At 37.1% G+C, this 15000-nt stretch overlaps 2 protein-coding genes across 5 annotated transcripts in view; one reads left to right on the plus strand and one right to left on the minus strand.

Annotated features, from left to right (window-relative positions):
- Window positions 1–1933, minus strand: part of LOC106872443 (uncharacterized) — a 547002-nt gene extending 545069 nt beyond the window's left edge. For 2 of the 4 annotated variants that reach the window (XM_052973789.2, XM_052973790.2), the window contains exon 1: window positions 60–687. The gene's annotated coding sequence lies outside the window, so the exon portion shown is untranslated. Of the gene's footprint in view, window positions 1–59; window positions 688–1519 lie in introns of those variants that run through there. The other 2 variants (XM_089365395.1, XM_089365396.1) reach the window with 2 other exon arrangements.
- Window positions 1934–4713: 2780 nt separating this feature from the next.
- LOC149132115 (uncharacterized) lies at window positions 4714–5397 on the plus strand. Its single transcript, XM_089365361.1, has one exon. It carries the CDS (start codon window positions 4714–4716, stop codon window positions 5395–5397), a length of 684 nt encoding a protein of 227 aa, XP_089221487.1.
- The last annotated feature ends 9603 nt before the right edge of the window (window positions 5398–15000 follow it).

The raw sequence follows: 15000 nt of genomic DNA on the forward strand, positions 1-15000 counted from the left end.
CATATTTCTTGAAACATTCACAATAATAACAACAATTATTTTAATATTTTCACACTTACCCTCATCTTATCGAGAATTCTAAGTAAATCCACAACCAAGAGGGGACAGAAAAGACCCCAATTTAGGATCCACATAGATGTTTAGATTGGCAACTACCATTCCATTTGATAGACAACGGTGCGAAGAAGAAGAAGATATAGCAAAGCCAACCAAGAACGTTCCTTGTTATTGTTTTTTCTTTTTGTTTGTTCTTGCTATGTATTGCTACATTTCACAATATCCTCATCTCTGCATCTTGCTTAGAAGAGGAGGAAGAAGAAGAAGAAGAAGATGGAAATCACATACATACACACACACAACTAGCGTGCCGTCTTCTTATTATGCTCTGTCCGGTATCCAGTTAAAGTAAGCTCACACCTACACTCACACTCAATCTTACTTCACTCAACACCATCACCAGCGCCGCCGCTACCGATTACTCCACTACCAACAATAATAACCAATATCACCAAGACCACTAATCATCACTACCACTATCAATATAGCCATCATCATCATCACCACCACCACCACTATTACCACCACTCCCACTACCAATAAGACCGCCGCCGCCGCCACCACCAGCAGCAACAACGATAATGACACCATCACGAACGCGACCATCATCCCCCCTCTCCATTATCACCCTCTTCCCCCACACCACCACCACCACTCTCACCACTACCAACATCGCCGCTATCGCTACCGTCAACACCACCACCACCACCGTCATTATCTGCAGTACTAGTTACCGATCACTTGATTCATCCACTTCCACCGTCTTTCGATCCTGTCTTTCAGTAAACCTTTATATTTCTGACACCCGAAGAAGAGGCAAAAAGCAAACAAAAAAAAAGCAAGAAACAAAATATAAAGCAACAAAGCTTTCGGGTGTTTAAGTAAACATAGGAATAAATAATTAATTGGTGGGGAAATGGACGACGAACTCAATGTTTTAAGAAATTTATCTGCTTCAACTTGCGAAGATGCTAATAAATTACTGCAGTAGAGAGGAAGAATCATGGTTTTCCAATTCACACACAATTAAAAAAACAAACAAAAAAAAACACAATAATAGAAGAAAGCATTGTTTCTATGATGAAATTTCAAGAAATCAACCACGATTTAATATTTAAACAATGGTTTATAAGATAAGAACATTAACACACACACACACATACAAAAAGTTGACTGAATCGACAAAAGGTAAGAAAGACTGGTTCGCATTTTATTAATCCCCGGATGGGTGGAAAGCAAAAAATCGACGCCCGCGGGATTTGAACTCGTGAAGTGGGAAGGAAGGATAGTAAAAGGTGTCTGATGTTTGAGACCAGTCGATCGATCCATTCTATTAGTTTATCACCTTTAAACAGTTCGATTTTAAGGACCTGTTAATATACAAGTAGTAAGCATGTCTGACACATATTTCTTGAAACATTCACAATAATAACAACAATTATTTTAATATTTTCACACTTACCCTCATCTTATCGAGAATTCTAAGTAAATCCACAACCAAGAGGGGACAGAAAAGACCCCAATTTAGGATCCACATAGATGTTTAGATTGGCAACTACCATTCCATTTGATAGACAACGGTGCGAAGAAGAAGAAGATATAGCAAAGCCAACCAAGAACGTTCCTTGTTATTGTTTTTTTTTTTTGTTTGTTCTTGCTATGTATTGCTACATTTCACAATATCCTCATCTCTGCATCTTGCTTAGAAGAGGAGGAAGAAGAAGAAGAAGAAGATGGAAATCACATACATACACACACACAACTAGCGTGCCGTCTTCTTATTATGCTCTGTCCGGTATCCAGTTAAAGTAAGCTCACACCTACACTCACACTCAATCTTACGCTTTCATGCGCCACTCACCGTCACCACCACCACAACGATACCGCTATCACTGTCGTCGTCGTCGTCGCTGCCTCCATCATCTACAGAGCACTTGTTTCATTCACTTTTTCCGTCTTTCGATCCTTTCTGACATTCGAAAAGAAAACAGAAAAGGAGAAGCGAAAGCCTTAAAAGTGGCTTCTTAATAAACATAGAAATGCATAATTAATTCAGGAAACGAACGATCATTTAATATTTTAAAAATATATTTATTTGTATTATAGAATACACGAAAATACGATTTTACTGCTTGTTTTTCTTCAGGCTCCGGATATTTTAGACAATTGAGAACTACTTAACAAAATACGCTAGATCGTATCATACACTACATATATCGTAAAACACTTACGGTTATTGACAGTGAACGGTCCAGTCTACCTTAGTCGCTAGTAGGGTACCCAGTGCGGTATAGCTCTCACTACTGTGTCCATGACCAACACACTTAACTGTCAACAGTCCAAGCTATAAATAGGTACCAGGGTACCACAGTGTGCTATAGTCGTAAGTGCGGGAACGAAATTTGCTTGGTGCAAAGCCGGGTCCAAATTTTTTACAAACAAGATCGTTTTATTTTTTTTTTCAATCTTGATATCAAAACACAGCAACAACAACAACAATAATAATAATAATAATTATTATTATTATTATCATCATCATCATCATCATCATCATCATCATCATCATCATCATTATTATTATTATTATTATTATTATTATTATATTTGTATTGCAATCAAATCAATTAATTCAATAATGGAAAAGTAATGTTTCAATTCGGTCCAAAAATGTTTCTACGCTCGTTCATTTTTTTCATTTTCGCGATAAAGTTTTTCAAGGGAATGGTTAATGCGCTTCCAAAGCCCGCAAAAAATTTAAGGAGTGTACTTGTTACCCCTGCACCCCTTGCTCCCGAGCTTATGGGTATAGTTCACTGTACTGAGTTCATGAACAACATTCAGTACTGTAAGTAGGCAGCACACACTGTGGCCGATACTTTACTGTACTGTGTCTTGAGCAAGGCGGTCGTTCACGTGGCTGTTTTGGTTTAGGGACACTCTGTAAAGCTGAGTTTAATCCGTTCCGTAGGATAATCTGTTTGATTAGTGAAATATCCTTTTAGGTGGAACATTCACGTCACACAAGAAAAAAAAACATAAAATAAAAATACTAAGCTTCTAAATCCATTTGACCTGCCAAAGGAATTGTTTTAAATTTTGGTATTCTGTCTGTTGGTTACGAATCTGGGAAGATATAAGAGGATGGAATTGCTTTAGAACATAAGGAGGGATTGCAGAATTGGTAAAGCACCGGTGGCAAGCAGTGAGTGTATATATCTTAATATTGATCTTAACATACATACATACATACATACATACATACATACATACATAATGTGGCTTTGAACACAGAAACGTTGGCATAGAGGACAATTCCCCCTTTAATTTTTGCCGTTAATGCAAGCTTGGTAAAAGAAATGATTATCTTCTTTGAGTAAATGCAAAGAAACAACCTTTTTTTGAAAAGATTGTAGCAGTAATGAAACAGTGAAATACAAAGCACGTGGCAAAATCACTCAACATACAACATGGCGACGAAAGAACCCGGAGTCAGCTATCGCAGATCACGAAACTGTCGAGAAAAATTCCTCCCGATTTTGAACTGAATCAAGACCCATACCACCAGTCCTACAGAAAAGCCGGGAAAGATCTCTCGATAGGACACATTCACAAATTTTTCCGAAAAACAATTACGCCGGCAAACTACATTGAAAAGAAATATATCAGGTTACCAAACAAAATCACTCGGCCAAAATACAAAAATGATAATAATTGTTTAAACAATAGTAAACTTCTTTCCGTGAAGAGACTGTGAACAATAACAAACACAACAATAACAAACTTCCACCACTACATGGACATGTGGTAACTACTTAGGATCCTACAAAAACAAAGGAGGAATATAAAATACTAAGATCGCAGCTTGCATCGAAGTTTAAGCAGAAGTTCACTACTTTTATATAAATAAGGCACTACATGAGAGAGAAAAATACCGATATGGCTGGGGAAAAAAAAAACCCCACTGGACCTGATGTTATCCGTGATCGACGAAATTGCAAGAGAATGAGCAGTTCAAATCCAAACTCCCAACTTTTGGACATTAAAAGTCCTGTTATATTGAGCCACGGTAACTGTGCACCAACAGATGGGAGCAAGAGAGACCGATCCAAGGGATAATACAGAGCCAAAATGGATTACCTCTCTCTCCAACAAACATCAATGGATTCAGGAAAAAGATAGAACAATTGGACATTATGATGAAATGCAAGGCTAAAAATGAATTCACCAGCTAAGACTGAATGATAGGTTCTCCATATTGTATGGGACCTGCTGCCGACAAACACTCACAGGCTAACTTATTACCTTATTCCCCTCAAACATGGTCTTCGAGTGGTAAATGAAAAACTTTGTTATAATACAAAAATGAACGGAAAACGATAAACTGAGGCTCACAAGCTGTACATTGTGGTATGAAAGACAATACAATGAAGGTAGTAAATGTTCCACCCCAGAATCTTTCTGGTGGGGAATCTGGAATCTAAACAAAGAATACAATCGTGATGTAGCATGACTAAATGACTTACGAAGTATAAACACTTCCCCCAAAACATAACACCACCAATGTAACACTCCTGGCGGTTATTATGAAACGGCCGAATAGAAAATTACCAAGGAGAAATTCTCATGAACCTGTATAAAAAAATCAAAAAAAAATCAATGGATGCTGAGCTAGATATACCAGATTGGCTGATGGTCACATGGGCTATTCTTATCTGCAAGAACAAAGGGACCCATGTGGCTGAAAACTATAGGCCCATAGCATACCTGAATGTTATGTACAAACTATACACAGGTTGTCTGAATGTGTTTCTTCAGGACCACTGCCAAACAAATGGTGTGATAACCAGTGAACAGGCAGGAGGAAAGAAAGGAGTCCTTCTCAACAAAGCTTCCCTAAAGGAAGCCAAGCAACATTGCTGTAATCTCTTAATGGTATGGTTAGACTACAAGAGGGTGTTCGACTCTGTGCCTCACTCATGGGCGATAGAATCGCTACACCTCACCAAAGTACCAGCTGCAAAAGTGAATGCCCTTGAAAGACTGACTGCAATAGGGTCCACACAGTTAGTTAAACTATCAACAGGCATATTCCAGAGTGATAGTTTATTTGCTATGCTATTTGTACTGGCAGAGAATCCCTTGTCAGCCCTGTTAACAAAATGTCAAGGCTGCATGCTGGGATACGTAGAAAACAATAAAGCTAATGCTATGTACACATTTTTTGTTGATGACCGAAAGTTTAATTCGGAGAATATGACCTGTGATAAGATACATTACATCCCACCCAGGAGAGATATGCCGTCGCTATCCAGGAACAGCTGGAAGCTACCAAATACCTGATAAATGAGAGGGACAAGAGCGCCACTAACCTCCACGCAGTGATAAAATATGTCGGCTTTGCTATACCAGTGTGGATGATATCACACACATCAGCAGCTGCTCCAAAATGTCTACGAGATGCAACCTGCTCCTAAGGCATGATATAGTAGTAAAGATTATTTACAATGGTATCCGCAGGAAGGACTGCCCTTAACGTATATATCAAAGCCATGTCAGAACCAGCAGGTATTCACACCTTTAGAAACAATGGATACTGGTGGAACACCTCAATAAAAACATCAATTCGGAGCAAACATAACAGACCTGATATTGTTCTGTGGGACATGGAGCAAATGTCATGCACTGTTGTAGTGGTCAGCATAAAGAGAACATTTTTGGCAAATTAATGCGGAACTTACAGCTCTTGTACCCTGACAATGGATTCTCGTTTGTTCCTATCATCATTGGGGCATTAGGTTATTTTATAAAAACAAATTTACACAAAAGCCTAGAAATACTTGGTTTCAGAGTGAAAAAACAAAAGAAACTGACACGGATTCTCCAAATTCAATCTATTAATGGCACAGTGAAGATTTGTGAGACATTCCAAAGATTTTCCATGTGAGATTCTTCTGTGAATAGAGGTACACGTTTAGGTGTGAGCATCGATAGTTTAATTAACACACCAACTCACGCACATATTTACAAACACCATGAACTCGCTTAACTCAAAATGTCTTGTTGCTTTGTTAGTAACTGGCTTGAAGTCTCTCAAGAAAAACTCAAAGGAAATCATATATGCATACATAAACACAAACGTAGCACTCATAATATTTATTAGGAGTTACATAGATTGCAGAAGAGTTAGGTTCGCTCTTCGAATCAACTTTAAGTTGCATGGTTGTATGGAACTGAGTCAAACTGTTACTAAACAATATATATATATTATCTTTTACCTGTTTCATTCATACAGCGGCCATGCTGGGGCACCACCTTGATGAATTTTAGTCGAACGAATCGACCGCAGTGCTTGTTTTAAGCCTGCTCCTTACTCTACCGGGTTTTTTTTTGCCGAACCGCTACGAGGATGTAACCACACCATGGCGCAGTGGGACTAAGAAGCGGGTGGGAAGCAAACCTCTTATATATATATATATATATATATATATATATATATATATATATATATATATATATATATATATATATATTTATATATATATATATATTACGGAGATGTACTTGCATAGCAAGTGACCTGATCTGAGATCGTGTGCTGGAACGAAAACAATTGCAGCGTGGAAGGTGTTTATAAGCCATTTAAAATAACACACAAAATCCATTAGATTCACTTCAACATTTAAATTTAATTTGTCAAGATATTTTCGTCGCTTTGAGACCGCGACCTGTTCACTGACAAAATTCTGTGCAGCACAGAATTTTGTCAGTGAACAGGTCGCGGCCTCAAAGCGACGAAAATATCTTGACAAATTAAATTTAAATGTTGAAGTGAATCTAATGGATTTTGAGTGTTATTTTAAATGGCTTATAAACACCTTCCACGCTGCAATTGTTTATATATATATATATATATATATATATATATATATATATATATAGGGTAAAAATTAATAATTAATAATTTTACCAAGTAGTTCGGTGTGCTAAAAAAACCTTTATCGGTAAACTTATACAAAAGTTTTGTAACGTCCTGTACCCAGATGTGCATCTATATACACATGTAGATGTAGGTATGTACATACATGTACGTATATATGCATATATTCACATATTATTTGTATTATATATATATATATATATATATATATATATATATATATATATATATATATATATATATATATATATATATATATATATATATATATATATATATAAATTCAAATTACGACAAACGTAAACAAACAAACGAAGTTTGCTTTTAGAAGCATTGAGATGTCTTAGAAAGTTAAAGAAGTGATTTAAGAATTTAAAATCATATATATGTATGTATGTATGTGTGTATGTATGTCGCTTCTGTATTTAATCGTTTAAATTCTTCCTCTGAGGAAGAAGCTGGTTTCTAACAACGATACAAAGCTCCATCTAGGAAATGTAGATAACAAAAGCAATGTCACATTTTGAATCTGAGAAAAGTCTTACATAATTTTACTGTTCCGCTTACAGAATGCATCTGTAAAGTGCGATTCAGTTTGGTTGATTTCTTTTCTGAAAATCTAAGCTGATCCAGATTGTCACTAAAGCATTTACTTACAAAAACCAATTGCACCAATTATTATCGGTATAAATGTGAATTTGTGATCGAGATATAGAAACTGGAGGTTTCGAAGCGCTTGTTCATATTTATCATCTTTCTCTTTGATTTTGAAAGAGATATTCACATCAGTAGGACAGTTGATGTCTATGACGGTACATAAATTTCCTTGTCCGTCCCAAATAACAATATCTGGTCTGTTATGTATACACTTGACAGATGTTTTGATGGGAATGTTCCACCAGTATTCCTTCCGCTGTTATTTGAGTATGTATTCAATAACAAGGATTCTTTATATTTATTCCAGAACAGTCTTTTTTCTCATTAACATTGAATATTGTTTTTACAACATCGTGGCGCATTGGGAGGTTGTGCTTTGGTGACATTTTTGAGCAGAAATATGACATAATCTACATTTTTATTTGCCTCTTGGAACTCCAAGGGTTTCTCTATCGTCTGTTCATTTGGTATTTAATAGCAGTCTCCTCTTCTTGGATTGTAAATACATAGCCTTCGAAGTGTCATGTGATGTACTGGTCACTCATGAAAGAGAGACTTTGCTTTATGCCAATATTACTGTCTCCTTGAAGTCTTTCGGAAACATATGTATGTAAAGTCTTTTTTGTTTTTAAATATTTTTGGTATGTTGAGCGTTTCCCATTCAGGTCTTCTATGGTGAATGTTAGTCTGACTGTTTTGGAGTTGTATGGGAGGTCATCAGGAAGAAAGTGCTTCCTGAGGTGCAGAGCCGGCACTAGAAAGTGCGGGGCACAATTAGAGAATCATCAGTGGGACTCTCTTCTTTACAAAGGCTGAAGATTGATGTTTTTATGCCAGTCCCAGCCAAAAAGCGTTGAAGGATTAAGGCTTGAAGCTTCACCATTTGCCGCATTGATATACTACAATTAATTGAAAGCGCATATGAAAGTTTTTATGTTTTATTACAAGATAATTACATACTGTTTGTGAAAAGGCCTTCCAAAAAAAAAAAAAATAATAATTTGTTGGGTTTTTAAAGTCTTTCTAAATCATTTTTAGTTTTGACAAACTTTTTTCACCTGACGCGTCTGTTACGGACACTGTCAAGTAAATCCTCAAAGCAATAAAAACATTGAGAAATGTTTAAATTCACTGTAGCGTCCTCCACTCGAGAGTGTGTACAGGGCCTTCTCTTGGCGCGGGGCCTAATTTGAAAAAATCTGTCTTAAAATCGGTCCCGCCGAGAAGTTCACTGCCAACATCAAGGATGTTGCTCTCTTTGCTTTTCAATATTGAGTCCATGTTTTTATTTTTACGGCTGTTGTTTCTTGAGTGCTGTTTGAGAGAGACTATACGATATTCGAAGGCTGCCTGCACTGATCTCAATCCATTCCCTCCTTTCTCTCTTCTTAGTTAAAAGCCTGTCAATATCACTGTTTCTGTAGAAGTTTCCACTTCTACAGACCAGTCAAATATCTTAGATGTTGGTACCAGCAAGCAGCGAAAAGGGTCGCTGTGAGAGGACTAATTCTTTCATTTTGATTGGAGATTGCAATCGAGGAATTTGCATATAACCCTGAGCAGGTTTGCTGGTGCGGGCAAAATATGTTGTATATGTGTAACAAGGAGGTACAGTTTTCTTTGCTGCCAAACTCTCCTCCTTCTCTTCCTGCTCCCCCTCCTGCTCCTCCTCCTGCTTCTCCTGCTCCTCCTCCTGCTTCTCCTGCTCCTCGTCCTCTTCCTGCTCCTCCTGCTCCTCTTCCTCCTCTTCCTGCTCCTCCTGCTCCTGCTCCTCCTCTTCCTCCTTTTCCTGCTCCTCCTGCTCCTGCTCCTCCTCCTCTTCCTGCTCCTCCTCCTGCTCCCCCTCCTGCCCATCTTGCTGCTGCTCCTCCTCCTATCATCATCATCATCATCATCTTCATCATGGATAACGAACTGCGAGAGTTGAGTAGGGGAGTTGTTAAACAAAAGGTAGGTGAGAGAGGTGAGCCCTGAAGAGGCTGGTAGTTTGGTTTGTTTGGAATATTCCTATCAGGGAGAAGAGTCTTGCCTTAGTGCTGAAGGTTATTTAGAAATACGTAGGGAATATCTAACTTCTCCGTACGTGACTGCGCACCCTTCTTTTGGATACACACAAACATGCAATCGTTTTCCTCAAGCAGGTTCTTATTCTCTAAAGTAATAATTGCCAGTTCAGTCAGCTTTAAATGATGAGTTTGAATATTTATCACTATTTACAAACATTTATAAACCACCATATTGTTAAAAAAAAAATATACCACACGACTGTCCGGTGCTCGGTTATCTGGGATTCTGGTCCAGAATTTGTGAAATCTTTTCGCCTTCAATAAAATATATGTTTATGTATGTATGTATATATGTTTATGTATGTATGTATGTGTGTGTATGTGTGTGTGTGTGTGGCGCATCAGCACGTAGGATGTCAGGATTGACCAGGTACTAACACATTGAGTTCACAGTGAGCTAAAACAACCATGTGTTGGTAGTATACTACAGATATATTTAGATGTAAGTATAAAATCCAATTTTAACCGTAGGTCGACTCAGGGCTGGTTCCAGGTGTAGTGTATGTATAAAAGGAACACAAATGGGGTTTAAAACTTACTACAGCTGTTTCAGTAGCATTTTATTGATGCATTCATAAATTACATCATAGCATAAATTCACCATTTTCAGCTAAAATTTAAAACTGGTACAAACAGAGAAACCTTGATTCAACAAACAACTAACATGTTAAATACTTATTCATCATGTTACCTGTTTCTTCCTGTTTAAAATTTTACCAGAAAACGATGGCTTTATGCTATGACGTAATTATGAATGCATCAATAAAATTCTACCGCAACATCTGTCGTAAATTTTAAACCCCATTAAGTCTATTTATCTATCTATCTGTCTATCTATCTATCTATCTATCTATCTATCTATCTATCTATCTATCTATCTATATCTGTCTGTTTGTCTATCTATCTATCTATCTATCTGTCTGTCTGTCTGTCTGTCTATCGATAGATATATAGATTGATTGATTGATTAATAGATAGATAGATATGTATGCACATACGTATGATGCATATTCATATTATATTATATTATACATGCATGCATTCATCCATCCATATATACATACATACATATATATATGTATGTATATATATATATATATATATATATATATATATATATATATATATATATATATATATATATATATATATATATATATATATATATATATATGTGTGTGTGTGTGTGTGTGTAATATTTTGGACTAATGTGTATATGTCAATTAGTATGCTGTTGTGTTGAGTAAAGCACTGGCACAGTTTTGGGCTACCTGGTGTTGGGGCAAATTTCCTTTGGAACTACTTCACGAATTCCGCAGTGTTTGTTGAAATAATAATCGATTAAGTAAACAGAAAATGGAATTGGTATAACGCTTTATTTGTACAACGATCGTTTCGATTCATCCTGCGACTCCTTTATAGATAGGATTCTGTGCATCATATTGTGTTGCATCAATCTTGCAGTCTGGGTCAGGGTTAGACACGACTTTATGTATGAATATATCTAATGTGACTCAGACTGCATGATTGATGCAACACAATATGATGCTCAGAATCCCGCCTATAAAGGACAGTCGCAGAATGGATCGAAACGATCGTCGTACAAATAAAGAATTATATCAATTCTATTTTCTGTTTACTTAATCGATTATTATACACATATATATGTATGTATGCATGTATGTATATATGTATGAATGTATGTATGTATGTATATATGTATGCATGTATGTATGTATGTATGTATGTATGCATGTATGTATGTATGGGTGTATGTATGTATGGATGGATGTGTGCGTATATGTATGTATATATGTATGTATGTATGTATGTATGTATGCATGTATGTATGTATGTATGCATGTATGTATGTATGGATGTATGTATGGATGTATGCATATATGTATGTATATATGTATGTATGTATGTGTGTGCGTATAAAAGAAAAAAAAAAGAAAATGGAGAGTGGGAAGTTAATTATTTATTATTAACAGCAAAATTTTCTGTTAATAATAAACAGTTATTAACTTCTTTATCTCCATTTTCTTTTCTTTTAAATAGATATAAGCTATATGCTTAATATATACCTATTGTTTTAAGGCAATTTCATTCCCCCTAAAATACTAGGTATTGAACCAGTATTTCCTTGGATGCAACCATCCCTTCATGAGGTTAACATATCCTCTAATTAAATTATGTGTTTTACAAACAACTTGCACATGCAAGTGCTACCAGTCGAAAGCTCCGCATACCAGAAGCCAGCAAGCGTATGAGGTCATCAGGAAAGAATGCGCACCATTTCGGGGCCTACCTCTCGACAGCATCATTGTGCACCAGCCCTCCTCACCGATATGAGACCCCGCTTTCTAGATCAACTGGTTATCAAATAAAGCTCGATATTCTTTTAGCCATCACTCATTATCTCTTTTTAACCAAATCCAGTGGCTAACCTTTTCCACTGTAGTTTGAATATCAACTCTGTTGTCAACTCTGCTTTTCATCCCTCGGGGTGGGGTGGGGTGGGGCAATATACTGAAGTACGAGTCAATATATTAAAGTACAAGTCAAGCACTGGAGCCAATGGTTTTCGCTTATCTTCACCCTTTAAAATTGCTGGCCTTGTACCTAAATAAAATGAAAAAAAATCCATTATCATTATTATTGCTGTTAATTATAGTTGAAAGAATTATTATTGCTGCTAATTAGCAGAACTGTTAAAGCGTTGGAATCAATATTCTTTGCGGTATCACATCTAGCTCTTTGAGTTGAAAGTCTAAATCCCATCGAAATTATCTTTGCCTTTCACATCCCTTTTATAGGGTCGATAAAATAAAGTACTGGGATCAATATATTTTACTGTTCTCCTTGCCTCAAATATCTGGTCATTTTCATGCTTTAGAAACGATCATCATCATCGTCTTCGTCATCATCAACAACAACATCACCACTACCACTGCCACTGCTGTCTTCATCATCATCGCCATCATCACCATAATAAAATATAAGTGTAAACTTGGACCTGCAAAATCCAGCAGACAAATAACTGTGTGTGTGTGTGTTGTGTTTGTGCGTGTGTATTGTGTGTATGTGTGTATGCGTGTGTGTGTATGCGCGCGTGTGTGTGTGTGTGTGCATGTGTGTGTGTCCATGTGTGTGCGTTCATGTGTGTGCGTCCATGTGTGTGTGTATATGTTTCTAATGTCTACGATGACTCTACCATGATGTAATTAACTGCTTCAGTCCCACCCAATACATGTCTGCAACTGCGGCAACACATGTTGCTTCTTTTGTTTCTGTTTTTTAATTTGTTCTTTTTAAATAAATCACTGTGAATCCCAAATAGAAAAGAAACAACTTTAAACTAGTAAAATACCTAAACAAGAAGAAATGGAATTGGAAGTTAAGATTAATTCAAGTAGTGGCTTGTAGTGGTTTACGTAAGAGATGCGGAAGAGAAAGAAATGGCAAAGACAGTGAAATAAGATTGAAGTATACAAAGTATGTGACAACATGAAAGATGCAGCGGAGAAACTCCAGCTGGGGCCAATCAAGGAACACCACAGATCCAAGGTTAACCCTGACCAGTAAAGGCACTAGTCCTCTTCTAATCCAACCTATAGCTGCATGCTTAGAGTAGGGCCAATCCCTCTGACCATTTTGGTTAGAGCCACCCAACATTTTTTACAAATTCACTGACAAAAGAGCACTTTCCTCTCCACTCTCACCTTCCTTTTCATGTGGAACTTGAAAACCTTTGGTAATGGCTTCATTGAAGAGCAAGGAGTCTTTTCTCAATCCTTTCATTCTCGTCCTGAGTTCAAATTCCACCAAAGTTGACCTTTGTTTGCCATCACACTCTAACCTCAACCAATATTTCTTTTAAAATTATTCTTCTGCTAAAGCAAGAGAAATCATTGATACAGCTTCAGCAGCCAGGGTATTCCAGTAAGTCAAGTCATTCAACACTATCTATCTATCTATCTATCTATCTATCTATCTATCTATCTATCTATCTATCTATCTATCTATCTATCTGTCTGTCTATTTTTATCTCCATGTCTCTCTCTTCCATTCTTATGCATGTTTTAGTGTGCATGTGCACATGTATATGTATATATATATATATATATATATATATATATATATATATATATATATATATATATATACTACACACACACACACATATATATATATATATATATACTACACACACATACACACACACACACACACACACACACACACACACACACACACACATATATATATATATATATATATATACTACACATACATATATTCACCATGATAGATCGCTGACCACTACACACATTTTTCTCTCCTTGTTTCTTTCCGTGTTCATTTCTGTAGAAGAGCGTAGGCTCGAAACGTTAAAGACTTTCTCTATTCCCGAGCGTTACACTAATACAACCGTTTGTTTTCAACACCACCTGTCTTAGGATTAGAATTGAAGGGCCTTAGAGTCAACCTAGCTAAAACCAAAGTCCTAATAAGTAGGAAGGCAGACAAACCACAAATCCCTTCAGGTAGATGGCTCTGCTCGATCTGTAGAAAAGGCATAGGTAGAAACTCCATAAGATGTAACCAGTGTAAGCTATGGACACATAAGAGGTGCAGCAATATCAAAGGAAGGCTTACTGGGAAGATAGATTTTGTATGTGGCAGATGCTCAGGAGCAATAAACACTGAAAATGTGCAGAGAACAACTTCTGCCACATTCCAGGCAGTTGATAGATTCCGTTAACTAGGTGACCAAGTCAGTAGCGGAGGTGAGTGCTCTGAAAGCGTAGCTGCTAGAATAAGAATAGCCTAGGCGAAGTTCAGAGAGAGCTTACCTCTGCTGGTGACAAAGGGTCTCTCGCTCAGAGTAAAAGGCAGACTGTATGACGCATGTGTACGAACAGCCATGCTACATGGCAGTGAAACATGGGCCGTGAATGCTGAGGACATGCGTAAGCTCGCAAGGAATGAAGCTAGTATGCTCCGCTGGATGTGTAATGACAGTGTGTATACTCGACAGAGTATAAGTGCCTTGAGAGAAAAGCTAGACCTAAGAAGCATCAGTTGTGTGCAAGAGAGCTGATTGCGTTGGTATGGTCATGTGGCAAGAATGGATGAGGATAACTATGTGAAAAAGTGCCACACCCTAGTGTTTGAGGGAACCTGTGGAAGAGGTATACCCAGGAAGACCTGGGATGAGGTGGTGAAGCACATACCTTTGAACATTAGGCCTCACCAAAGCAATAACTAGTAACCTTT

Source organism: Octopus bimaculoides, chromosome Z (genome assembly GCF_046866305.1).
Source record: "Octopus bimaculoides isolate indiv1 chromosome Z, ASM4686630v1, whole genome shotgun sequence".
NCBI lineage: Eukaryota > Metazoa > Mollusca > Cephalopoda > Octopoda > Octopodidae > Octopus > Octopus bimaculoides.